This window comes from Grampus griseus (genome assembly GCF_964374135.1).
Source record: "Grampus griseus genome assembly, chromosome: 12".
Taxonomy (NCBI): Eukaryota; Metazoa; Chordata; class Mammalia; order Artiodactyla; family Delphinidae; genus Grampus; species Grampus griseus.
The window spans coordinates 52,424,549-52,450,573 of record NC_139006.1 but is presented as its reverse complement, the minus strand read 5'-3'; the positions used below and the strand labels follow the sequence as shown (position 1 = coordinate 52,450,573).

General features: G+C 54.4%; 1 protein-coding gene across 27 annotated transcripts in view; it reads left to right on the top strand.

Moving 5' to 3' along the window:
- CELF4 (CUGBP Elav-like family member 4) overlaps window positions 1-26,025 on the top strand; it is a gene marked incomplete at both ends in the record, with an annotated part of 296,294 nt that overhangs the window by 64,450 nt on the left and 205,819 nt on the right. For all 27 annotated transcript variants that reach the window (XM_082667872.1, XM_082667891.1, XM_082667895.1 and 24 more), the window contains one exon: window positions 9,442-9,524. In XM_082667872.1, coding sequence (XP_082523998.1) covers window positions 9,442-9,524 — 83 coding nt within the window. The remainder of the gene's footprint in view (window positions 1-9,441; window positions 9,525-26,025) is intronic.

The window sequence follows — 26,025 nt, the reverse complement described above, 5'->3', positions numbered from 1 at the left end:
ATCGCGGGCAGGCAGGAGTGGAGATGGGCAGGCAGAGGACAGAGGCAGAGACCAGGGAGGTGCTTTGCTTCTCAGATCAGTTATATGGGCCTTGCTTTCTCAGAGATTCTGCCTGTTGCCCATCTCCCGCAGTTTAGCCATTGGTGGGGTCACACCAATGAGACCCCAGAGCCTCTCTCACGTGGTGCACGGTGAGCAGTGGTCCCTTCCCAGGGAGTCACGCCCAGCTTCTCAGCAGGTGCACCCTGATCTGAGAAAATTCAAAACAGGAAGATCTGAACTCCCAGTCCAGGTTCGTTAGAAGGGGACACAGTTCGGTTTCTTGGCTCTAGCGTTTATCTTGGTATTTGTATGAGGAACGAATACCCCACATGCATTTCAAATCCAGCCTTGGTGCTCAGATAGAGCCCTCTGTGGAGGAGCCCGAGATCTGACTTTCACATTGGAGACGCCACTGGGGGTAGAGGGAGGTCAGGTGCATGGGGTCCAGGGAGGCCCCAGAGACCTCAGCTCTCTCCACCTGGGTCCTTGGAGGAAGAGAATGAGGTCATCCCTGAGCCCCTCACCCCAAATCCCAGCCATGGGGTGGGGGTGTGGAGGGAGGACATCTCCCATCAGGGCCCCCAAGGTCCCCACTCACACTTCCTGACACACTGCCCAGGGCCTTGGGAGGGGATGACAGGAACTGAGCCCCAAACCAGGTCTCTGCTTCACCACCAAGCAAGTGACACAGGCCCCCCTGGTTGTCAGATGCTGGTAACACCCCTGTCTACTCTAAGGTGCAAGCGTCATGAGCTCCCGGGCATGACAGCACAGTGGCAAGTAAATCTCCATGTGTGAATGAAAGGGAGCAGTTTGTGCCGTCCTGGGGACCAGCAGGCGCTGCCAGCCTAGAGCAGGGGCACAAGGGCAGCCCCTTGGCTGTGGGAACAAAAGCCAGCACGTGTCACGAAGCAGGTTGTACTTGTCTTGTTGGGCCTTAGAAAGTCTGACACTTTCCCTGGGCCCGTCCCCAACCCCTGAGCCCCATGGGCCCATCAGCCCAGCCACAGACCGAGAACTCTTTGTTGAGAAAGGGGAGAAGCCATCAGTATGTCACGTCCACTTTTTGTCCTTTTTCACAGTGCCATAAAGATGTTGCAGCCGACACCAGACATGAAATCCTCCGGCACTAAGGGTATGAACAAGGGTAACTATCAGGGACAGACCCTTGGCAAAAGGCCCACCTGCTGGTCCATCCTCTGAGGTCTGAGCCAATTAGGTCCCTGGGTCTGAACTTACTGGGCCCTGCCCAGTGCCCCCAGGAAGAGAAAGAGAGGGCTGGTCCCGTCCCCTGGGGCTTCCCAGTCTAGGTCTGGGGGTGTTCCCCAGCCCCACGCCCATCTGTATCTTGTGGCCACCAAGGGCAGAAAGGCTGAGACCGTCACAGTGAGCCGGGTCCAGTTCCCCACATCACACAACCAGCTTAATTCTGAGAAACTCTTGAACTTGGAGTTCACCTGCAGCTCAAACTCCTCTGGAGTTTCTGGTGTAAAGAGAGTTGACGCAGGAGGGCAGTGCTGAGCCTGAAAGCAGGCTGTGGGCTGAGGGTGGGGTTTCAGCACTGGAGGGCCCTGAAGAAAGGAGCAGGCCAACAGCCCTGATTCACTGGCTGAGGGCACCATCCATCTCCCTCTCCTGCCGGCCGCCCCATCATCCCCACCCACCAGGCCTCCTCAGAGGAAGACGGATGGCTCCTTCTACCTCTGCGGGCCTAAGCCGGAGGGCAGACATCCCATCCCAGACCCTCTCCACACACGGCTTCCCCTGAGGTCAGCCATCTCTCCCCAGCCTTGCATCTCACTGTCACCCAGCCAGGGCCAGAGTGGAGTTTAACAACTACTGCATTCAATGACGTCTGTTCCTGGGGATGGGGGGTGGGGGGAGGAGACCCTGGAGTTAGCAGCTCCTGTAGTAGAATATTTCCATGTGGGCAAACACACACCACCCAGAAGACACTGGGAAGGCCACCCTTGCCCACCCAGACCATGGGGGACAGAAGTAGACAAAGATGTGGAGACAAAGACGTGTGTCTTCTAACTGCCAAATGAGAGGGACCATTGCTAAGGGCTTTAAGAGATGTTGGGGTTGGTGTAGTCAAGGAAGACTTCCTGGAGGAGGGGAGGCTTAGTCTCTCCCAGGACACGTGGGCTCAAAAGGAAGGAGGCATGGAAGAGGTAGCAGGGGAAAGGGTACTGTTCTGAGGCTTGGATTCCCCCAATGCAGGTGGAGAAGTAAGAGTCAGAGTCATGCTCTGTGGGTGAGCAATCATTGTCCTTCTCTTACGGAGAGAGGAGAACATCAGCAGAGAAATCCCCAGAGAAAGGGGGAGGGAGGGAGTATAGTCCAGGTAGAAAGGCCTGGAGGGACTGGAATGGCCAAGACGGGTCCTGGGGAGATTCTGGCAGAAGGGTCACCCCGTGGCCGGGCACTGGGAAAGAGAGGCAGAGACAGTGGCAGGGCCAGCCCCGTGGTTTCTTTCTCTGCCTGTTACCAGGAGCTCACAGATTCTCAAGGCTCTCAGAGATTAGAAGAGGAGATGAGGCTTACCCCTGGGGCAAGCCATGAGCAGTGGTCAAGGGTACAGCCACATAGGAATCCACAGAAGGTGAGACCACAAGGCCGAGGTAGGCTCTTAGGGCCTCACTGAAGAGCAGGACCCAAGCAGTGGGTTTGGAGGAGGTGCAAACCTGGGGCAGGCCAAGAGGTGGGGGGACATTCCCAGAGGAAGAGCATATATGTGAAGAACTGCTCTGCAGCTGTCTCTCCCACACAAGGGAAGGGGGCATCTGCCCCAGAAGGCACTGGGGAGGCAACCCTCACCCACCCAGACCATCGGGGACAGAGGCTCGATGGCGGGACACACATAGCTTTGGAACACCAGCAACCCTCTTTCCAGGGAAACTGGAAGACATCCCCTCTCCCCCTCCCTCTATCCACCCACACACAGTCTGCCTTAATTTCTCTGCAGTGGGGCCCACCTCCGTTTTGTAAACCCTGGGATGAGGAATGATGCTCTGAGGGTGGGGTTTCAGGCCCCATGGCAGGTGGATGGGTGGAGATTCAGGGCAAAGAAAATCACTCCCAACAGGGAGCCTCTCCTTGACCCTTAGGTCTGGCTGATTGGTGGGTTTTCTGCTCCCTTCCTGTTCCCCACCCCCTCCCACACCCAGCTTCCTCTCACTTCCTCCAGGCCAGTCAAGTGCAGGGCCTGAGGATCTGATGTTTTATTAAAGTCCAGATCTTCCTATTCTAGGGCCACCTTCCTCTGGCTAATTCTGTAATTCAATTAGTAGGAAGCCAAGGCCCGGCTGGGGTGGGAGGAGGGCGCGCTTCGGGAGCCTTCCTTCCCATGATGATTACACCCCAGGCTTCAGCCCTGTTCAGAGCTGGGCAGGAAATTGTACTTCCTTCACTTCACAATGACAAGGGCCTTTTATCCCCACACACGGGGGCTTTGTAAATTACTGCCATCTCCGTGCAATTAATTCTGCCGCGCTGTGTTTTTTCCCTCGTGTGGGAGAGGGCACCCGCCCACCTTCTCAGGAATCAGCAGCGCCCCCTGCACCATCAGCCCAGGCTGCCCTTCTGGAGGAGGGTGTCTGCCACCCACCCACCTGCGCCCTAGCCGGCAACGCCCACTCTGCCTGCCTCCCCCAGCTGGCTTAACCTCCCCTGTCCCTACCCTTCTCCTCCTCCCTCTCCTTCTCTGCCCCCAGTGCTTCCTGATCTCTCTTCAGTGCCCCAAACCCCCAGTCGTGGTCCCCCCACCCTCTTCAGTTCCTTGGGCTAGAAGCTTCCGTTTCCATGAAGCTTCAGTTCCGTTTAGAAGACTCTGTCTCCACCCTTCACGGAGCTGACAGTCTATTCAGAGACACAAGACATGAAAAGGATCAACAGAAGGATGGGTAAATAAGAACAGTGAGGGGCTTCCCTGGTGGCCCAGTGGTTGAGAGTCCGCCTGCCGATGCAGGGGACACGGGTTCGTGGCCCAGTCCGGGAAGATCCTACGTGCAGCACTGTGGTGTGACTTTTCTGCAACTGTGACATTTCCCTGCCCCCACGCCCACCCCGATGATCTCCCAAGTCCGGCCCTGCTCCGCCAGGCTGCAATTCTATTCCACCAGGTCAGCGCTAGAAAGCGCTGACCCTGAGGCGGGGAGAGTCAAGTGATGAGCTGGTGCTGGGAGAACCATCCCAGACACTGGGACAGGACGGGGAAGGCGGGAGCTGAGGGGCGAGGCTGGACCTCACCCAGAGGTTCTCAAGTCACTTCTGCGCCTTTTCACCTCAGATCCCGCCATCAGCGCCACACAGCCGGTTGGGCCTCAGGAGACCTGGAGGGCGAGACAGGTGTGGGGGGAGGGTGGGCCTCTGTGCTCCATCATGGATTCTATCCCCCCCAGACAGCATCTTCTGGGATTCAGGGCCACAGGACCCAAATGAATACCATTTACAGCTTGCTGGGTGGAGAGAATCTACTTCAACTCCCAGAGCTCAGAGGAAGCTTTGAGGCAGGGCCATAGCAGGACCCACCCATGATAATTTCCCTCATGAAGAACCTGCCAGGAAGCTAATGTCCAGTGATCTTCGTCCGTGCCCTCAGAACGGGCTGTGGGTCCTGCATCCTGCCTGGCTCACCCATTTCCACCCACCCCATTTTCACTCCATCTTCCCCTCTTAGCAAAGTATTTTTGTTTTTTCTTTAAAGTTAATTATATAAATGATACATGATACATGCGGGTCTAAATGTGTCAAACAAAACAAAAAGTGTTAAAGTCATGGGAGACACCACCTACCCCCCCCCTTCCTCCCTCTTTTCAGCTTGATGGGACCCTTGTAGACCTTGGGCTATGGTGTAGGCACAAATTTGGGTGCATATGGGAGCCGGGGAGATGTCTCTGTATATACACGGCATCTGCTACTTTGCAACCTGCTTCTCCCATCTGACAGTGCGTCTTTCTGTGTTGGACATTTAGAGCCATTTCACCTTTTTAATTGTTGTAGAGTATTCCACAGTTTAAACATAAAAACATTCTGGCACTGAGAAACCTTTAGATGGTTTTCCATTTTATTGCTCTTCCCAACAGCTACGGTGGACCCATGTCTCCTCCTCTGTGAGCACAAGTATACAGGCAGGGTCAGGCTTGGGAAGGGAAGTGTTGGGCCTGAAGACAGGGAGAGATGTCTGTGCCACCAGCCCCATCCCCGGGAAGGGCGCTCCATTGTCAGACCTTCTCAAGCCTTCAGGTGCAGAGCCCGTACCACTCCCCCTGCCTACCCACCTCTGCTGCCTTGGATCAGAACGTGGCTGCTCCCTGAGAGAACCCCATTTCCCAACTAGGCTGAGAGTTCCCAAGGGGCCTCACCGGGCGTGTCTCTGGGGACACCTCAGCTCCTTACAGGAGAGGGAGCCTGGCAGATTTAGTGACTGCCGAGCTGAGGCCCCCCTGCACCGCCCTCACAGCTCAGAGCCCCCTCCTCAACTCCTAGGAGAAGTACTGATGAGGACAGGAAGTCACAGTTAGTTCAGTGAGTGTCCAGTGGGCGAGGCTTGCGAGCGCTCTCTCCCCTGGCCACCCTGGGCGCCCACCTTGGCCCCCACCCAGGCCCGCTGCCCTCTGCAGCACCCTGTGAAGACAAACTCCCCTCCTGAAGCCCCTCATCCCTGCCAAGCTGCCGCTCCTTCAGGGTTCTGCCCCCAGCAAGGGAGCAGATGTGGTCCCTTCAAGCACACAGAGTCAGCTGTTGATAACTATGTACTGTGTCCGCCTTTTTTTTTTATATATATATTTTATTTATTTATTTTTGTTGTGGTACGCGGGCCTCTCACTGCTGTGGCCTCTCCCGTTGCGGAGCACAGGCTCCAGACGCGCAGGCTCAGCAGCCGTGGCTCAGGGGCCCAGCCACTCCGCGGCATGGGGGATCCTCCCAGACCGGGGCACGAACCCGTGTCCCCTGCATCGGCAGGCGGACTCTCAACCACCGCGCTACCAGGGAAGCCCCTGTGTCCGCCTTTTTAAAAGAGCCACAGTAAGACAGCTCTCTCAGAGTGGACTGTCAGACATGGCACTGGGCTGGCTGAAGAGATAGTTTGAGGAGGCCAGGTGGGTGGGCACCAGTTGGCCCCTGTGTAAGGCTGGTCCCTCCTCATGGAGGCGTAGAGGGACAGGAGGGACTCTGCCTCTCTGACCCACCCCCCCCATCCACAAGAGTGACTGTGTTTACACTGTGCTCTGTGATTAGAGAGCTCTGCAGAGGTTGTTAATGCTCATTGGCTAGTAAGTCTCCCGGCCAGCCTCTGAAGGGAGTTAGAGATGACGAAACTGGGACTCAGAGAGAGGCATCAGTAAGTGACCCCTGGCTGAGTACCACTTCCTGTCTGGAACCACGCATCAGCCTTTGCAGGGGATGATCTGATGGGGGAGAGAGCAGGATGGTGACAGTAACCATACTGTCAAGCCCTGAGCAAATGGGCTCAAGGAGGCCTTGGGGACAAGAGCCCTCCCACCAGGGCAACCTCTCAGCTCTCACCAGCAACCTCTGTCCTCCCACTATGGAGTGTCCTTGGGCCCTTGATCAGCTCCCAGCACCACTGCCATGTCCCCGCACCTCCTGGCACCCCCAAAGTAGCCAAAGTGTTCGGGATTCAATGCTCTTGGCAAACATGTGTTGAGCTCCTGCCCCTTTCTGGGCACCGAGAACTAAGGAACAGAACAAAATCAAGTCCCGACCTCATCTGAGCCCGGGGAAACGCTCATCGAGGAACACACTCACAGTATTAACGTGTCTGGGTGAGGGGTGCCAAAAAGAAGCACAAACAGGACGAGGGGTCAGAGAGCAGGCCTGCATCCTGTGTGGGGGGTGGGAGGAGGTGCTGCATTAAATGAGGCCATCGGGAGAGGCATCTCTGAGGAGGCCACGTGTGAGCGGAACCTCAAGGGAGTGAAGGGGCAGGCCGTGCAGACCGTAGGCCGAGCTCCTTCTGAGCAGAGGGAACCACCAGAGCCAAGGTCCGAGGGCAGAGTATGCCTGGCGGGGCAGCGAGGCTGGAATGAGTTGGGTGAGCGAGCAGGGGAGGAATGGAAGAAGTCAAGGGGTGCAGATGACAGCGGAAGTCACACAGGGCCTGGGGGTCCCTCAAAGATTCTGGTTCACAACACAGCTCTGAGCGCTCTCAAAAAAAACTGTATCAGAAATGCCTGGAAGCTGGACAAACGCAACAGATTCTTTTTTTTTTTTTTTCCTTTCTGGAGTCCTTTCCTTGTTATCCTGGTCCATGGAAACAACGTGGTCATTTTCTCTCCTTCCTCCCTTCTCCTCCTCCCTCTCCAAACCTGCCCTGACCTTGTCCTGAGCTGGCTTGCACAGCGGCTGCCTCCCAGTTGCAGGCAGGCATGGGCGGAGGACAAGGCCAGTGAGGGGACAAGAGGAAAGAGGCCCTGGCAGAGGCAGGCAGCAGCACGAGGGACGACGTCATGGGGGCCTCTGATTGCTGTTCATTTTAGTCCCCCAGTGTCTCCATCAATAACCGTCTGCCACAGCCAGGATGGAGGAGCGGGGAGGGGGGGAGGAGGGGTGATCTGGGGTCTGGATGGGGAGGCATGAGATGGAGTGGGACAGAGGCTCCTTGGCACTCATAGCTCCTCCCAGCCTGGGACAGAGTTGGAGGCAGGGAAGGCAGAGAGCCATGGGAGCTGAGAACTGTCTCCCAGCTTTCTCTCCCCGCTTCCTTCTGCCCGTCTCTACATCTCCCTCACAAATACATTCCCTTCCATCTCCTCTCTGAAACTAGGAGAGGAAGGGAGGCAGGACCAAGTTTTACACTGGAAGGAGAGGAAGGGAGTTTTTATTGGGTGATGGAGGAGTCAGGAATTGCAGAGGATGCTGGGAGCACTCTTATGTCCAGGGAAACGAACAAGAGGCCAGAGCGAGCCTGGTGACAAGGCACCAGACTGGCACCAGAAGCCTACAAGCCTCAGGAGAAGAGGGCCTGGGCTCCTGGACCTGTCACAGAAACTGGCTCAAGGGCACTCAGGAAATAGTTGATAAATGGCCAGGAGGATGACCACCCGGCCAGCTGTGGGCAGTCGAGAAGGGAGGTTGATTTAAGATGAACTAGACCAGTCAAGGTGGTCTGCCGGGAAGAAGTGGATCTTGATCAGATTCTTGAAAGATGGATGGGATTGGTAGATGTGAAAATGGGGAGAGAAGGCATACCAGGTGAGGAGACTGGAAAGGGGGAGAGCAAAGAAAGGGAGGCAGTGGTGAACACAGATGGTTGGGAGATCAGATCATGGGAGAGAGAGTGAAACAAGGGAGAGAAAGAAGACAGTGAGCCAGAGGTGGTGGCCAGCGCCCAGGGTGCCTTCTCTGGGGCCATGGTGACTTTAGGAAGTCTGAGGCCACTATGCCCCTCCAGATGCAAGCCTGCTGCAGGCTGAAGTTGGCTTTTTGACTTTCCCTAAGACCCTAGGGCCGCCCAAGCCACACAGCCACATCTGGAGGCAGAAGAAGAGGCCCTGACACTGAGCAGTCTGAGGGAACTCCCAAAAAGCCTCTCCCACCAACAAGTATTCTCTTTACCTTGTCACCATGCCTGAAGGGCCAGCATTAAAAAGTCACCGCTTGAGTAAGACACAGTGTTCTGTAAAATCCAAATTCCCCGGTGAGGCACTGCAAGAGGAAAGCTGGACTGGACATTGCAGACCACTGGATCAACCCTCTCGGTTAACACGTGAGGAGACTGAGGCAGGACAGGAGACTGCTGAAGTCACCCAGGGAATTAGAGGCAGAGCAAGAGTCTCCAAGCCCTCCAGGAGGGGTGTGAAGATATCACTGCAGATGTGACAACCGACAGGGGCAGGGGGCACATTGACAGCCCCATTCATTTCATTAGGACAGCCTGGCCTGGGGTCCTCCTTACAGATGGAGCCTTTGTTTGAAAGGTCGGGAGGGTCCCTGCATCATCCCTCCTAAGGGGCCAGAACAAGAGTTCACGATGGAGTGTAACTAGAGGTGCTGGGGTGAGGGGTGGAAGCTGCCCCTTCTGGGAGGTATTGGGGCTGGAGCTGAAACAGAACAACATCGGAGGGAGGCAGGCAGGCACCTGGCAGGCGGACAGGAAGAGACCCGCGGGGAGAGGGGGCGTGGCGGGGAGAAGATGCAGAGTGGGGAGACTTCACCGAAGGAGCAAAATAGAAAAGCAACGAGAGAGACGAAAAGCAGACACGGGAAAACGGCGAGGCAGGAAAGCTCGAGTAGAGCGCACGGGAGAGAAAGAGAGGTGGCGAGAGGGACCAAGAGCGGGGAGGGGCTGGAGACCGGAGGGCGGGCGGGAGGGCGCGTGGGCGGCCCGAGGGCGCCCCACTGACCCTTCTCGGCGCTTGCTTCCCTCCCCAGGCTGCGCTTTCCTCACCTACTGCGAGCGTGAGTCAGCGCTGAAGGCCCAGAGCGCGCTGCACGAGCAGAAGACTCTGCCCGGGGTAAGTGGCGCCCGCCGAGGCGCGAGCGACGGGCGCGCCGACAGGGGGCGACTTCGTGAGGCCGAGCCGCGGCGCAGCCGGCTGGGGGCTCGCGGGCCCCGGTGCGCGGCGCCGGCCTTCGCTCGGGAACTCGCGCGTCGCCCCTTGGGCCCCCAGAAGCCTCGAGGCGCGGGGCTGGGAAGCGGGCGCGTGGGCGCCGAGCTCAGACCTCGCCTGGCGGCCTGCGCACTCGGCCGTCCAGGCCCGACGGAATCCGGGCGGGGGACGAACTCGGCCGTGGCCACAAAGCTCGGGCGCGGCTCCTCCCCTGACCCACCGGGGCGCCGCCGATCGGTTTTCTCCTCCGAGCACTATCCCGTTCGGGCAGCCTCGGGGTGGGGACGCGGGGTGCCCGGGGCCCTGAGATCCCGGAGCTGCCTCTATTGGGCCCGCCGGGCCGCCTGCCGCAAGGCTGCACGAACACCCACCGATCGACGTCGGACCCTCGCCGTTCCTGGGGTGGGGGCCGGGCCGGGCCGGGAGGGAGGGAGTGCCTACCCGCCCGGGCTCGGCGCCGCGAGTGAGATCACCGCGGTTTATTTAAGGAGCCAGCCCTCGTCTTTGATAAACTATCGTGCCTCAGCCCTGGTTTATAGCTTCTGTGCGGGGGAGAAGAGAATTATTTATGGCCCCCCTAACTGGGTGTGATATCAGCCGTGGCTATTATCGAAGCTAGTTCATCACCATAAAATAAGAAGTGTTCCCCGGGTCAAGGGTCTGCGCGGTCTCTCCTGTGGGTTCAGAGAGATGGGGCGGGGGATGCGGAAGGAGGGGGAGATATGCAGCTCACCGAGTATCTAAAGATAAATGGAAAGATGTGAGTGTTTGTGGGCATAGTTTAAAGAATTTTAAAATGTACCGTGTTGAAGCTTATACAATGGACACTGCAGGGAAGCACATGTGTTCTGTATATATGCTCACCAATATTTACACATGCATGTTTACATTCTTACCAAGCAAATCGTATGTAAACACACGTTTCCATTTCTGCCCCACAGCAGGAAAGGTTAACCAGGTAGACAGAGGGAAAGCGCAACCTGGGGCGGGAGCAGTCTTCCTTTGCATCAGAGATCCTTCTTTACCCGTTTAGGGGTGGGGAGGGCCTTCCTTCCATTAAGATAGCCTTTGTATTGTATTTTGGTATTTGTGATTGCAAAGCACGAGGCTGAGTCATCTTAATAACACACCCGCGGATGCAAATGTATGGAAATCGTGCACCGCACAGGTTTTTGTGTGGAACCCAGCTCTGGCAAGGTGGCCATTCCCCAGTTGGTTTTTCAGTGGCGCAGCTACGTGCACATATATTATAGTAATTACTTTCTGGGTGCCCTCTGTAAGATGGCAGAAATACGCTCCACATCACCCCATGTTATGTGTGAAGCATAAAGTCATATTGTAAGAAAATCAAAGGCTTCTGAGAAAGGTTTGTGCTGATTAATAAAGTGTTTGTGGTACTTTGTTTTGGGGGAGATCGTGATAGATATTTTAGAGCCACCCCAATGGAATAGAAAATACCACATTTTTATGGGAGGTCCTTCATCAGCTTGAGAGAGATTGCTGGGGAGTTTCGTGATGGCTAAAAGCCTGGAATTAGATGGGGAAACCGAAAGAGAAGGTGGGAGGGGGCGGCTTGGGATTTTGAAGGGGGAGAGACTGGGGACTTGGGAGAATTTCAGTAGCAAGTGTGGATTGTTCAGGATCTAACATTAACTTGTGGTTGTTTATTTTACATATAATAGAATAGCTAAATGATGGAGTGTATTAGTTCTTTAATAATTTATAGAAATACTTTGATGTTGCAGTAATTACATTAAAGGTCACATATCAAAGGTAATTTGGTTGAGCAGCTGTGATGGTTTCTCAGAAGCAATCAATACCACTGTCCGTGGTGCTGATTTCACCAAGGGGCCTGCCAGATTAAAGAAGGCTTATTACCAGGCAGAAAGGCCCAGGGGAAATCAGGAGCATGTTGGAGCGACGCGCCAGCCCCCCTTCCACCAATAATTAACACTGTTCCCCATAATCTGTGCTAATCCTTCATACTGGGAGATCCAGTGGCATTTTTCTGAAACCACAAAGACAAGTTGGGCAAGTCTGGAAGAAAGGACAAAAAAAACAAACCAACCATGAATGTATGTTGGGAGGTGGGAGGGGTGAGGAGAGAGGCCAACAATGGAACTAAAACATAGCCTAGAGTCCCCTTGCGGTGCTTGGAACGCTGTCCTTTCTTCAAAGGCCTCACGGGGAGACTCATGGCCTCAAAGACCTCATCACAATTCTCAGGGCAGGCACAGCCCACAGGGGGAGGGACAGGGAGAAAAGACAGGATTGCAGCTCCAACTTCCCAGGGCACATTGTCCCCCAAAAAACTCACATAGAGATTAATGTAAAACAAAATGACCAGATTTTAAAGTGGAGTCATCTGGATTCCAGAAAGCAGAACTGGTGTTACTATTGTTGGTTGGTTCTCTCCTTTGAGATCAGAGAAAGTGAGACGCAAATGCTGGGAAGTGGCCCAAGCAGAATGCTCCACCCAACTGTATAATGGGTGTTGCCACCAGCTGAGGCAGTGCTCACAGCTGCCTCCTTGGTCAGGGGGCAGAGGGAGACTTCTTCTTTCCTGGGGTGACCACACTAGGTGCCCTGGTGAGTGCACTTTATGTCTGACTAAGGAGAAAAAAATTGAAAAAAAGAACCTGGAAACTGGTAACCTCAACAATTGAGGCACTTCTCCAGACTTCAAAATCCATTAAAATCAATCCATTAAAATTAGCCCTCCACTTTCTCACTGACGAGAGAAAGAGGGGAGAAGATGGTGCAGGCAGCCCACTCTGTTTCCCAGCAACTTACAGAGTCAGCATCCTGTTGGCAACAAGGAACACGATCCCATTGTTGTCATGTGTGCGCACATGCATGCACACACTGCCACCATCAAAAACAGTAACAAAACAACAGAGCCAGAACTAGAGACACCGCTCCCACGTGTCCCCACTTAGGGACTGGGAAGGGGAGCTGACATTTCTCTTGGGATAAGTGGAAGCTCAGAAACCAGATCACAGTGGCTGTTTTTACAAGTCAGAGGTCAGTATCCCTTGGAACCAGCCTAACCAAAGTCTCTCAGATGGCTGACGGAGTCATCCCTGGACCAGTGTTACAGATGGATTATTGTTTTTTAATTTGACACGCCTTCAGTAGAATGAGATCACTAAACCACAAAGCCTCATCAGGGTCCCTTCAAGCAGGGTCTTCTGCCGGCATCTAGGCAGAGTGATTCCACTTTTCTACACTCACCATCTCCCCGTCACACTCTCAATCTCACTCTCTCTCCTGGCCCCTTGCCCTCTCCAGCCCACCTTCTTCCATTCCCAATGTTTGTTCCATCATTTATAGGGTTAAGTCAACATGGTTTCTCAATTCATCAACAAGAATTTCCTGAGTCTGTGCTGGGCACTGTGATAGGCATCCAGGAAGACACAGATAAGAAAAATGCCTCACCACCCCCTCTTGGAGCTGTCCATCAAATTGGAGACAGAAGTCACACACACATCAATGGTACAAGACAGCACGTTATCATAAAATGGGTAGAGTAGAAAACAGTTCAGTGATAACAGTTAATATTTATTAAGCACTCACTATCTGACAGGCGTGATGCAAGCACATTACCTCCGTTACCCCATTTTATCTTCGCAACCACCCTATAAGGAAGATGTCATGCGTATCCCTCACACGTGAAGAGACCCGGGATTAGAGAGATTAAGCAACTTGCTCAAGGTGACACAATTACTAAATGGCCAAGCCAAGACCAGCACCTGATCTGCTACCAAAATCCACCTCTTCTTTCTAGGGCCACCAGTTGCTTTAGAGGGGACCTGGATAACTATGGGGTGTAGGAGTTGCTCAAAAGTGTGTTCAGGGGCTTCCCTGGTGGCGCAGTGGTTGAGAGTCCGCCTGCCGATGCAGGGGACGCGGGTTCGTGCCCCGGTCCGGGAAGATCCCACATGCCGCGGAGCGGCTGGACCCGTGAGCCATGGCCACTGAGCCTGCGCGTCCGGAGCCTGTGCTCCGCAACGGGAGAGGCCACAGCAGTGAGAGGCCCGCGTACCGCAAAAAAAAAAAAAAAGTGTGTTCAGGACATGGGCAAGGTGGGAATAGAGAGCTGGGAGGACGATGGGTGTGTCAGATGAGAGCGCTGGTCTAAGAACTAGCCTAGAAGACAAGGCACGTGTGACAGGTCAGGAGCTGTGAGCTAGGCAGGAGAGGTCCACTTGGAGAGCTCCCTGGGGTCTGTCTGAGTGTGCACGGGAGGCCTATTGGAAGAATCCTGTTCCTTAAAATAGGCCCCTGCTGCTTAGTCCCAGCTCCCCCTGCCTTTGGGACTTTTCAGGGAATTGTCTTCCAGGAAGAGCCCAAGAGACTCCGATCAGAGAAAACCAGGCTACATGGCCAGCAGTGGCCAGCACTTTTCTCCTGGGGCAGCAGAAAAGTCTCCTCACCAGGGCTGCTGAGGGGGGAAGAGGTGGGTCCAATTAGCGGGAGGCCTGAAAGCGGGGAGGGGAGAGAGCTGGCAGGGGGAGAGTGGGAGCTGTATCTGCTTGGTAAACATTAAAGTTCCAATTCACTAGTTAAAGATTGGCTTTTGTGCCCTCACTCCGGCAACCTGAGAATACAAAGCAAACGCACACAGTCCTCCATGGCTGTCTCCCACCCGCACCCCTCGCTCAGTTCAGCCTGGTAGACAAGCAGCATAACTGCCATCACACCTCCCGACTAAAGGTCCCCACTACTCAGGACACGTCATTTCCATGGAAATTCAATGTGACCTTCTTTGAGTTTACCAGGAAATATGTTAAAATGGAAAATTTAAAAAAAACAAAAAAAACAACTCAGTTGGATTTCTAGCACTGCTGTCTCAGGATGTTCTCCTTTCTCCCCCTGCCTCCCATTTTCATTTTCTTAAGTCCCACCTTCTCTTCCTTTCCTTCTCCTCTTTTCTCTTTATGCCTGTTTCCTCCTCTCTTCTCTCCCTCCGGTCACTTTCCTCTTACTCTTTTCCCCTCTCACTTCCCATCCTTTCTTCTTTATCCTTCTCACTTGCCTCTCCCGTCCCTCTCCTCTCCTCCTCCTTCCCTCACACTCTCCCTCTCTCTCCTTCTGCCCACCCCACCTCTACCTTGACACCCACAGGAGGCTCTCGTGGGACCGCCACCAGCTTTACTGGGACTTCCCTGCTGAGGCCCATCTCCCTCCTGACAGCCCCACCATGGAAGGATCCATCTAATTTTATGTACAACTGTAAAGATGAATGATAAGTAGAAAGGATGCAGGCAAGAACGAGATGAATAAATTATAAAGGGCAAATGATGACAAGACAGGGGTCCCCAGAGACACTGATATGATAACAGAAACTAAAGATGAATTTATGATGGATGTAGTTAGCATGTGGAGGCTGTTAATTCTTCAGGGTAGTTTTACAACTTCTAGTGATTGGCACAACCAAAGCGTTTCGTTTTAGAGATGTGATGCATTTCCACCTGTCTGTCCGGGAGGTACAGTGTTGGTTTTTGTCTCTGTACAGTGAGTTGGGTCCCATCAGCACATGTCTCTGCTTCAGATGGTGGGGCCACAAGCCAGATCCCTGCGTAACTCCAGCTTCCTGGTCCTGTGGTCCTTCTTCCCGAGCGCATTGGTTGGAGGGCTGCTGTAACAAAGTCCCACAAACTGGTTGGCTTAAACAACAGAAATGTTTTGTCTCACAGCTCTGGCGCTAGAAGACCAAGATCAAGGTGTTAGCAGGGCTGGTTCCTTCTGAGGCCTGGGAGGGAGAATCTGTTGTGTGGCTCTCTCTTCACTTCTGGAAGCCTCGGGCATTCCTTGGCTGGTAGACGGTGTTCTTATGTCGTCACATTAACTTCCCTGTGTGCGTGCCTGTTTCTGTGTCCAAATTTCCCCTTTCGATAAAGACATCAGTCATGTGGGATTAGGGCCCTGCCTAATTCCCTCATCATAACTTGATTACATCTGCAAAGACCCTGTTTCAAATAAGGTCACATTCCCAGGTACCTTGGGTTCGGTCTTTAATATCTTTTGGGGGGAGGGGAGGACCCGTAACACTGAAAAATGGGCAGCCCTATGGCTCTTCCATGGCAGGGAGAGAAAGGGCTTCAACAGTGTTTGAGTCACTGGAAAGGGTGAGGGGAGTCCCACCAGCCCTTCCTCTGCATCTCCCCCCCTGTCCTCGTGTTCTTTTCTTTCTCTCTTGGGGAAATGAATGACATATCTTCCCTCTTTCCCCATATTCTCTAAAGAGAATTATTCATCTGTCCTTTTAGGGCGTTGGGTCTTAGAGAACACTTTTGCCCCCCAGGGGACATTTGGACACTGTCTGGAGATGCTACTGGCATCTAGTAGGTAGAGGTTAGGATGCTTCTAAACATCCTACAATGCACAGGACAGCTCCACAACAAAGAAGTGTCTGGCCCAAAATGTCAGTAGTGCCCAGGAGCCTGTGCTGGGACCGAGGGCAGATGGAAAACTCCGCACAGTGAGGCCATGGGGTGGAGCTTCCCTCTCACTTCCCCACTGCTTCTCATTCGCCTGGGGGACAAGCCCCAGGGGTCCTTAGAGTATCAGAGGTGGGCGGGTTTGTCAAGGGGCACACACTCAAACGGTGTAAGCATAGAGGGAACCGTGGGCAGCAGGAGAGGGCAAAGTCCCGTTCCAGGCTTAGAGATCATTTCCTGTTGGCCATTCACACACTCCTATCTGCAGGAGGCCTAGTTTCAGCACCAACTTCTAGCTCAGTTTTCTCATTTTACCCACAGGGAATCTGTGATCCGAGGGAAATGAGTTGAAGTTCGCTTGTGACAGAGCTGGGACCAGAACCCAGGCCTCCACAGCCCACCCACATGTGGGGTTTCTCCAGCCTCTCCCTTTGGAGGAGTCCCCATCCTGACAGGAAGCAGCCCTGGCAGGAACGTGTCCCACCAAGCAGCCCCTCACCCCCTGCCCCAGACCACACCATAGGCTGCGGCTGAGCGCACGTGGACCCCTCCCGGCTCTCCCAGCAGGAGGGAACACTGGGTTCCAGGAGAGAAGGCAGAAATGCTTTAAATCCGGACTCCAGGTGCCAGACGAGCTACATTAGCATCCGAGGCGTGCTCAGCTCTCGTCTCTCCTCTTCACACCGGTCCTTAGTCCCACCTCCCTCTGCTTGCATGGAGAGAGTCTTCACTCCCCTTCCCCCTTCCCACAGAAACGTCTTGAAGCCCTCCTCCCACCGGGGCTGTGCCCTGTGTCCTAAGTTGTGCTCTCTTCTCTTCCCTGCCCCTTCCCACACTCGCCTGAGTGCGGAGGTGTCCCCATTGTTCTGGCGAGTGACGCTCACACCTTCTCTGTGGCCTCCATGACAGAACCCAGGACCAGCCGTGGCCTGTGCAAGACACCCTCACTGATTTGTCTCAAGGACCCAGAGAGCCTTATGTCCACAGCCACCATCTCTAACTTGGAGGGATAAATAAGAGGCCATGTGAGGTGAGGGTCAGAGCCTGGGCTGGAGTCAGGGAACCTGGGCACCAGGTCCCACCTGCCCCCAAACAAACCAGGTACTTTGGGCAAAGCGCTCAGCTCAGAGCTTCCCTGAGCCTCCACCTCCTGGACTGTGGAAGGAGGCGGTGGGCCAGATTGCCTCCGGAGCCCCTTCTAGCTCTGACATTCTTTAAAATTCTAAGAATAATAGACTTGGCATTACTCACATTACTCACATTACTGAAGAAGACAGGGAGAGGAGGGGAGAGTGGGAGGGTGAGGAAGATAAGTGTCTCCTGGCCTCCACGGCCCAACTCCATTTGTGACAAGTATAATTAATAAAGCTCTCGTCAGCTCGGTCTCTCCCTGATGCAGACCAGCCAAGCTGTCCGCCCCTGAGGGCCGGCTCCAGGACAGGGCTTCAGGGAAGGGCTGGAGCTCCACCTCCCCCTGTCTCCATCCTTGCCCCTGGGCCCCAAGCCTTCCTCCTGCCCTCTGCTTAAGTGTCTCTTTAAAGAAACAAGGCAGACATTTCCCAGCTTTCTCCAGCACTTGCCCGGGCACAGTTGGGACCATGATTGGCATCACCCAGATCAACAGCAGCAGCATTTACAGATTACCTTCCCCATGCAGAATTCTTGTGAGGAGGTAGGGTACCTGGCATCAGACAAAAATGAGTGAGACATAGCCCGTTGCTGAAGGTTTGGGAGGCAAGTGTGAAGACAGCTCACGATCCAGAAAATAACTTTAGGTGCCAAAAACTGGTAGTGATGGCAAGTGCCCAGGAATTCAGCTGAGAGAGACCTCAGGGCACAGCCCAGGGTGTCCTGGGGGAGCCCAGCCCACCCCACCGTAGGCTGCTTCCAGGCTTCTCCCCCTTGACATGCTTCCTAGGCTGGCCGAGGTTATCATGGCGACACAAAGATCTGACCGCCTGGAAACTCCTCAGGTTCCGGTCACCCGAGGGACTCGGCTGGGTGCACACTCCCTCCCCCAGTGGCCACACATCCACGCAGCTCTCACCCAAGTACGTCGCCTTCCTTCAGCCTCCTCTCCTTTCCGTGTCGTTCCCTCTGCCCAGAGAGTTTCTCTTCATCCTTGGAGGCTCGAGTCCGACTCCGCTTTCTCCGCACCGTCTCTCTGGCTCTCAGAGGGCTTTCCGACGCCCCGTGGCACCCGGTGCAGCTCGTTGATTCCACACTGCTCCGTTAACTCTACTTTTCAGCTCTCAGAGTCCCCACCCCCAGGGCTTCCTGTACCTTCTCCTTCGCCCAGAGCTGATTCAGGGCAGAGCTCTTTCTGCCCCTTGACCTCGCCAGCCTTGGCATCACCCAGTGGCGTCCCAGCAGATCCATTCTCAGGGCTCCTCTTCCATCCACATCACCCCTCTGCCCCCTGGAAAGTATTCAGCTGAGCTCACCCTGTGGAGTTGCACTTGGAAAGACAGGAAGGTCTCCCTTCCTGGTCGTGGGCACTTGGAGGAAATGCTGTGTGGAAGGCGCTTTGGCCTGGGCAGTGGCAGCTGGCACGGGCGTGAGTGCCTGGGCGGCGGTGACAGGAGTGAGGCGGCTTCCCAGGCGGCCTCGGTGGACGCGCCCTCGTGGGTCCACGTGAGGCTGTTTGAGAGTTTGCCGACCTTTCACCAGAGCACGAGGCAGGGAAGCAGGCTGTCTGTGTGAACTCCTGCTCTGGGATGGATGTGTTTTAGGACTGGCAGGGTTTCTTCTAGAGAGTGTGTATGTGGGCTAGGCGAGCAGAGAGCCAGGCATCTGTGTTGTGGGCCTGCATCGTTCCAGAACGGTGGGCTGCCAAGTCCCACCAAAGATGGGCAACCCTGGGGGATGATGGCAGAAAGCAGTGTGTTTTTTTTGTCCTTCACATCGTCATGAAAATAGTTGTAAAGAGAAAAGGGCTGGAGTTCAGGGCCCCAGTTTACTGTGGCTCCAGTGTGTTTTGATCGAAGGTATTTGTAGTATGGTCTCAACGTGACCACCAGGGGGCGCCAGGCAGGTGGCCTCCTCTCGCGGTGGCTGAGAGGGGCCGAGGCAAGTGTGAGCGTGTGGTGCCCAACTCTTGTGCCCAACGGACCGCTCGTACCATCCTTCAGAGCACTTACAGTCTGCGGGGACGACACCAACCTGCTGGATGACTTGGGACAAGCCTCATGACCTTTCTGGGCCTGTTTCCTAATTCCATAGTGAAAATCTTATGTGTAGGCTAGATTGTTATCAATCCAGGGATTATTATTATGAATGACAAACAGTGACGTGAGTGTGGTTGACCTCTGGGTCCTTTGCTACAGTTACGTCCAGTGGCTCCTACTTCATTCATGAAATAGTAACAGGACAATAAAAATAGAAAATGGTCAGAGATGTGATTTGTACTCTTAAGTCTCATTACGTTTCAGAAAAGGGAAGGACTGAGTGGACTGACCATAAAGGACCCCGGGGGTGGGGGGGAGACAGATCCAGGTGTGTGGCAGGGAGAGGTAATTGGAAAGATAGTAAAGAGAGCAGACTTTAGGGAGCCAGGAAAGTCTGAATTTTCCTCCTGGAGTTAGGGATGAAATGGGGGGATTGTGGTGGGAGAAGACACTGCTGCCCTTCAGAACATCCAGCCTGTACAGCCTGCCGGCCCTGGTCAACTCCAGGCAAATGAGTCCCGGACATACGGCTCACTCTGGGCATGGTTTGGGCACCAGCAGTCCCCAGCTTCCCTCTTCCCTGGGAAGGTCTTGCCTCCCCCTGCCCACACACCCCAGTCCTCCCAGAGCCTCAGGACTTAGCTCCAAGCCCCCATCTTCATCTCGGAAGCTCTCCCAGGCAGCTCTAACCCACAGTGCCCCGCCCCCTTGGTCTGAGCATTGGCCTTCCCTTGGTCTGAGCAAGAGGTCTAACCCCTGGCTGAGTGTGCACCTGGGCCCAGGGCATCAGCATCACCAGCTGCCTGTTAGAAGTGCAGAGTCTTAAGCCCCACCCAGAGCATCTGAGCCACGTCACACAGACTGTGCTCTTCCGCATCTTAACAAGATCTCTAGGAGAAACATGTGCACAAAAAAGTTTGGTGACCACTGGCCTAACTTTAGTCTCTGAAAGGTACTGAGGTTGAGTATTCCCAGAAGCAGACTTCAGAAAAGCATTAGTGTGCAAGTGTCTCTTGGTGACCCCAGAAACACGAATAGGAAGTGAAGAAGCTGCCGTTCACCGAGGACTCACTATGGCCAGACACTTCACAAGTATTCTCTCATTTATTTGTCAGAACAGCATCACAGGGGTGCTCTCAAGTGAGCGTTACCAGCATGACTTTGTGGATGAGGAGATTGAGGGGAGGGGGCTCGCTCACTGAGGAGCGGTCTGGCTCCAGGGCCCCCTCTCCTTCCACCACATCCTGTGGAGCTAACCCTGTGGAAAACCCAAGCTTCACAAGGGCAGGAATGGTGTCACCTTCCTCTGTTCCTGTCACCCCAAGGTTAAGGCCACGCTCCTCCCATAGGAGAATCTGGCGTGATTGCTAGACCCCCAGGGGGCCACGTGAGGCAGGGCAGTGCCCCCACAGGTGTCACCACACCCCAAACCTGACTTTGGAAGTCTTGTTCTGAATGGGAAGCAGGGTCGAATTCCAGCCCCAGTTCTGCCTGGAGCCTGACTATGTGCCCTTGGGGAACCACTTAAACTCTCTGAACCTCAGTTTCAGTGACTACCCTGTCAGTTAGAAATACGTTTGGCTACAGTGGTTTCAACAAATGGAGCTTTGGATTTTTGCATATCACGGAGTCTGGGGTCTGGTGTTGGCTTGGCAGCATAACAATGTCAGCATCTGAGTCTCTTTCCTCATGGTTATAAAATGGCTGCCCTAGCTCCATGCATCATACCCACAGTCAAGCAGAGTAAGTCCAGCTGTGTCTGTCCATTTTATCAGGAATGCAAAAGATTTCTCATAGGCACCTCCCCAGTAGAATTCTGCATGGGTCTCATTAACCAGAACTCCCTGACCACCCTAGCTGCAAGGGAGGCCGAGAAAGGGGATATCTGGCCAAGGATGAGGTATATATCTGCCATGATCAAAACTGTGCTTTGGTCAGTGAGGGGGAAGAGGAGCTGGATAATGGGTTGGAGCCAAGAGAGTCGCCCCTATTAGCCTCCTAGAGATGGGTGGGGGTCACAGAGGAGCAAGCTGGGCAGAGCAGCAGCCCCCACCCCACACACCTGCAGTGTTTGCCTTCACCTCAGATCATGACCCGATGCTTATATGAGGAGGCTGGTTGGGAAGGAGTTGTTCAGAAAGAGTGTGTTCTAAGAGCTGCTTCTTCAACACAGCACTGCTAACTCAGCATGTTCATCCAACTCTGACATGGTTTCTAATTCCATGAAATTCTTCACGGGGGATGAAGATTTCAGCCCCTTAGGTATCATATTTTTATCTTCTACGTCTTTCTTGAACTTGTATCCTTCTGTGCCTAGGTATGTGGCTTAAACGTCAAAGAGTCAAAGGCCGCTGTGCCACCCGACAGCTGTCCCCATGTCACAGGCATTCCATGGTCACATCTCCACACTCACTTTGTGGCCTGGTGGGTGCACACCCTCTGAAAATGGCCCCACCGGTTTTCCAGGTGACAAGTCGACTTTGCAGAAACGGAAGCAGCAGTACTTCTGGCCTGTTTTGGGGGATGTGGAGTGAAGCATATGTGCTCTATGCCAAGCCTGCCTGAGGAGGGGAGAATTTGCCCTCGTGATTAACTTCAACTGGGCTGCGCTGAGAGTAGGGAGGGAAGGGGCCAGAGACAACCCAGCTGGCCTGTGCGGCCCTCTGCTCCTCAGGCCCTCCATCGAGGCTCTGCCTGCAGCGGGAGAAAGTCCCACCCAGCCCTCCCCACCCCCAGGGCATGGGCTGTCCCAAGAGGTAGTGAGCCTCCAGCTACAGAAGTGTTCAAGCCGGGTCTGAGTCACCGGGGGTGCGGGGAGGGGAAGGGAGAGCAGCTTGGCAGGTAATTCCCACACTGGACAAATCACTTCTAGGAGGTGAGCCAAGACCCAATGATTATCTCCGTGTTTCAGTTGTGTCTCCATCATAGATAACCCCACAGCGCGCCAGTGCCAACCCAGTCCTAAACCCACTGGCCCGCACTCCCAGCCTCCATCCAAGAGGAAGCCCACTCCAGCCCTCCCAATCTCTCCCTTCTCTGAGGACCCTCAGGACTTAGAGGCCAAACCCAGCCCCTCACTGGGCAGGCTCAGGCCCCCAGTTCAGCCAACCCAGCTCCACCACTCCGAGCTGTGGGACCTTTCCCAAATCGCTTCACCTCTCTGTGCCTCGGTTTCCTCCTCTCGACCCTGGGATGCCAGTGGTGCCTTCATGCAGGGACTGGTGCATGAAGTGATGCCAGCGAAGCACTGAACACACTGTGCACACACGGGAACTAAGTGATGGTCTCTCCACCGCTGCTGCTGCAGCCATATCCCCTGCCCCACCCCCACCCTGCCGAGGAGCAGGTCTCCTGGCCCAGCCGCTTCTATCCGTCCCCACCCCTAAATGCCCTGGGCTGGAGGACGACTGGCCCGGGGTGCGCAGCAGCAAACCCTCCCAGCCGCATAGCTAACACAGAGCCGGCCACGTGGGGGACCGACATACCTCACTGAGGGGAAGCCAAGTGTGGGAGTTGCGGGAGCATCCCTGGAGACCGCTGGTCCTGTCCCTGCCAAGGCCTGGCTGTGCTTGAAGAGGGGGTTCGAGATCACCCCTTCCTGTCCCTCAGCCCTCGAGAGGTGTTAGCTAAGTTTGCCCTGACGGTTTGCACAATCCCCACATGAGACTTACATACCTCCCCCTCCACACCCCGTTCACCAAGCCCCAGCCCTGGAAGCTGGGTGAGGGGAGCCCAGGAGATTTAAAACCCTAACCAGTGAGAGCAGAAACAGAATCGTGCCCTGGTACCCACATGGCTTAGCATGGTCCAGGAGGCCCTTCGAGGCAGGGCAGCCCAGGGATCTGAAATGAATATGCATTCGGCCTCTCCCAGCAGCTCTGACAGCTGGCATCTGACAGCTGGGGCCGGACCGCTCAGAGCCTGCGAGGAGGTTTTTCATTCAACTGGTAAGTGTTTCCTGAGCACCCACCAGGAGCCCGGCCCTGTGTTGGTGCTGCTTGGAAGGTGGGCATGAGGAGAGGTCAAGGACCCTGCTGTCCCTGGGGCTTTCCCTCCTGCAGAGGAGAATCGATGTACATGCCAACCAATTAGAGGACAATGGATTGAGACTTTGGGCTGAAATGTAGAGCCCTGAGTAATCAGGGAGCACTGCGAGGCCATGTCTACTGAGCACTGCCATGAGCTGTGGTGCGCTGAGTACCAGGGCGCTGTCCTGGGAAGGACAGGCAGGATTTGGGTGGATGGAGAGTGGCTGGAGACAGCATTCCAATGAGGTGACAGCATATGCAAAGGAGGAGGGAGGGAGGGAGGCTGTGAGGGAAACTGCACTCCTGGAGTTCAGGGCGCTCAGAAAGAGGTTACACTTCTCGAGTTAGAGAAGCCTGGGGACCCCGGTGGGGAAGGCCTTAACATCCCACTGAGCAACTTGGTCTCTTTTCTTTGGAAACTTGGGAGCTATTGAAGCTTCCAGAGTAGGAGAGTGACAGCCTCAATCAGCAGAGCTGGCACAGCTCGGGCATGGGTTGGCAGAGGCTACTCTCTGGTGTTGAGAAGGCCTTCTGGAGGAGGGTTGGGGGAAAATCGGCTCCCTCTGGATGCGGAAGTTGGTTCAGAACTTGGCTTCCTGCCACACCACCCCTTGGAGGGCTTTTCCCACCTGGAGGAGAGTGCTGGAGAGGTTCTCAAACCACCTGGCTGCACATGGAAGTTTCTGAGACATTCAGATTTGTAACAAGTGCGAAGAATGATAGAGGTTCAGTCTCTCTCTCTCTCTCTCTCACACACACACACACACACACACACACACACACACACACACACGCAGAGGCAGGAGGTCAGGGTGGGGCCTACAAATCCACGTGTTGCAAACGTTCCCCCAGCGATTTTAGTGCCCATGCAGCTCCGGGAGACCTGGGCACCCCCGTTCTCTGTCTGGCATTGTTGGAAAACCTTAATTCCTCCTCTCAGGCTAGAGGAGTTTGATCCATGAATGGGACTCTTCTCCATCATTGTGTTTCTTTCCTGAGACCCAGAGAACCTCAGAAAAGTAGAAAAGGCAATGCCTTAGCACTCCCCACCGTTTTGCATGGGAGACACAGTAGCCCAAAGAGGGCACATGGCATGTGAAGGTCCATAGACAGTTGGGCACAGCTCTGTCCAGATGCTACATTTGGGTCCTTTCTCATTTGCAATACGGCCTTTATCTCAAAGAGACTCTGAGATTCACGGATCCAGTAAACTGTTCAACCCACCCCAATTCAGACGAGCTGGGGGGACACCCATTCGCATTAGCATCCATATGACAGGGTTGCTCGGTGCAGTTTTATGACTTTTGAATGGACAATCCAACAGTGCTTCCAAGTTAACGTCCTGCCAAGCCTGCTTTAATGAACAGATACAAAGTGCGTGTAATTAGCACAGCCATGGTGTGACAGTAGAAACTAGAGAGCCACTTGCAAATGCTGTCGGTCTCTTAGGTAGACAACATATTCCTACAGACAGGAATGCTGTCTACACTCTTTATTCGCTGATCAAGATGTTTTACGCCATAGATTTTGCAAAGACTGACTTCTAAAGTCCAAACTACCTTCCATTCTGACTTGGTGGGCTCGAAATTTACAAAGACTTCAACCATCTCACACAGAAGGAACTTTCAGTGGGTGGGTCACAACCCCTCCAGAAAGCCTCCCCTAATGGAGTGAACCCCCATTCTCTTTCACCCTCCTAGGGTGTCACTGGGGATTGTCCTGCATTATGAACTAGCAAAGTAGGCTAGATCCCACTGATGCCCCTCACTCCTCTCAGACCCCACGGAGCTTTGCCACTGTTCTGCGTGGTTTGGCCCACACCCTGCCCGGGTGTTCCGCAAACACTTCCAACCTTGTTAGATCACCAGGCAAGAACCCGATCGGTCACCCATCAGGCAGACCCGCTGTCTGGCCACTGTTCGAGCCTCCCTGCCTCCTGCCCACAGGTTCTGGGAAGGCAGTGTGTGTCATCTCCCTCTATTCTTATTAAACGACTTATCTGGGGGAACTTAATATTTTCTTTTAAGATAAACTGAGCTAATGCGATGTGTTTGTTTTAATTTGCGAGGTTAACTGATCTAATTATTTGTGGCGTTTAGTTAAATCCTTGTGCCTGGGCTGGCTGCAGGTGTGGGCTTTGAATCCTGCCAACAGGAAATCTCTTAAAAACGAGCTGATCTAACGCAGCGTGGTCTGCTGGTATGAGGGATTTTGTAATAATGCATGAATTTATTAACAGCCAAAGATAAATAGAGGATGTATTTACATTAAACAAATTCGCAAGGAGCTGTCTGCTGCTTCCCTGCCCCCCTTCCAATGGAGGCATCCCCCGACTCATATCACTGTGCCATCAGTTGAGTCAAGCAACCTTGAGGGGCCCCATGAAACTACAAGTAGATACTCCACCATAATGACACTAACTGGGGAGCTGGCCTGGCAGGGGTTACAGACCTGGAGTTTTAGTTGACCCCGAGAGAGGAGCCACTGGTGTTGCCCAGATCCCTAAGAGCCGTCACAGTCTTGCCAGGTGAATAGGTGCCTCTCCCTAAGGTAGGAAAGTGATGTCCCATTGTCTCTGGGCTGGGAGGGTGGTCCTGGAAATCTGTGTTTGGGGCTGAGAGCTACACCTCCCAAGGGGAGTGTGTCCAGGGAGGACGACAAAGGAAGGAGAAGGAAATCCTTCCACCTGAAGCTAGTTGATTGGCTGGTGACAAGCAGCCCGAAGGTGAGAGGCAGCCCACTATGCACAGGGTGTGTCACGAGGAGC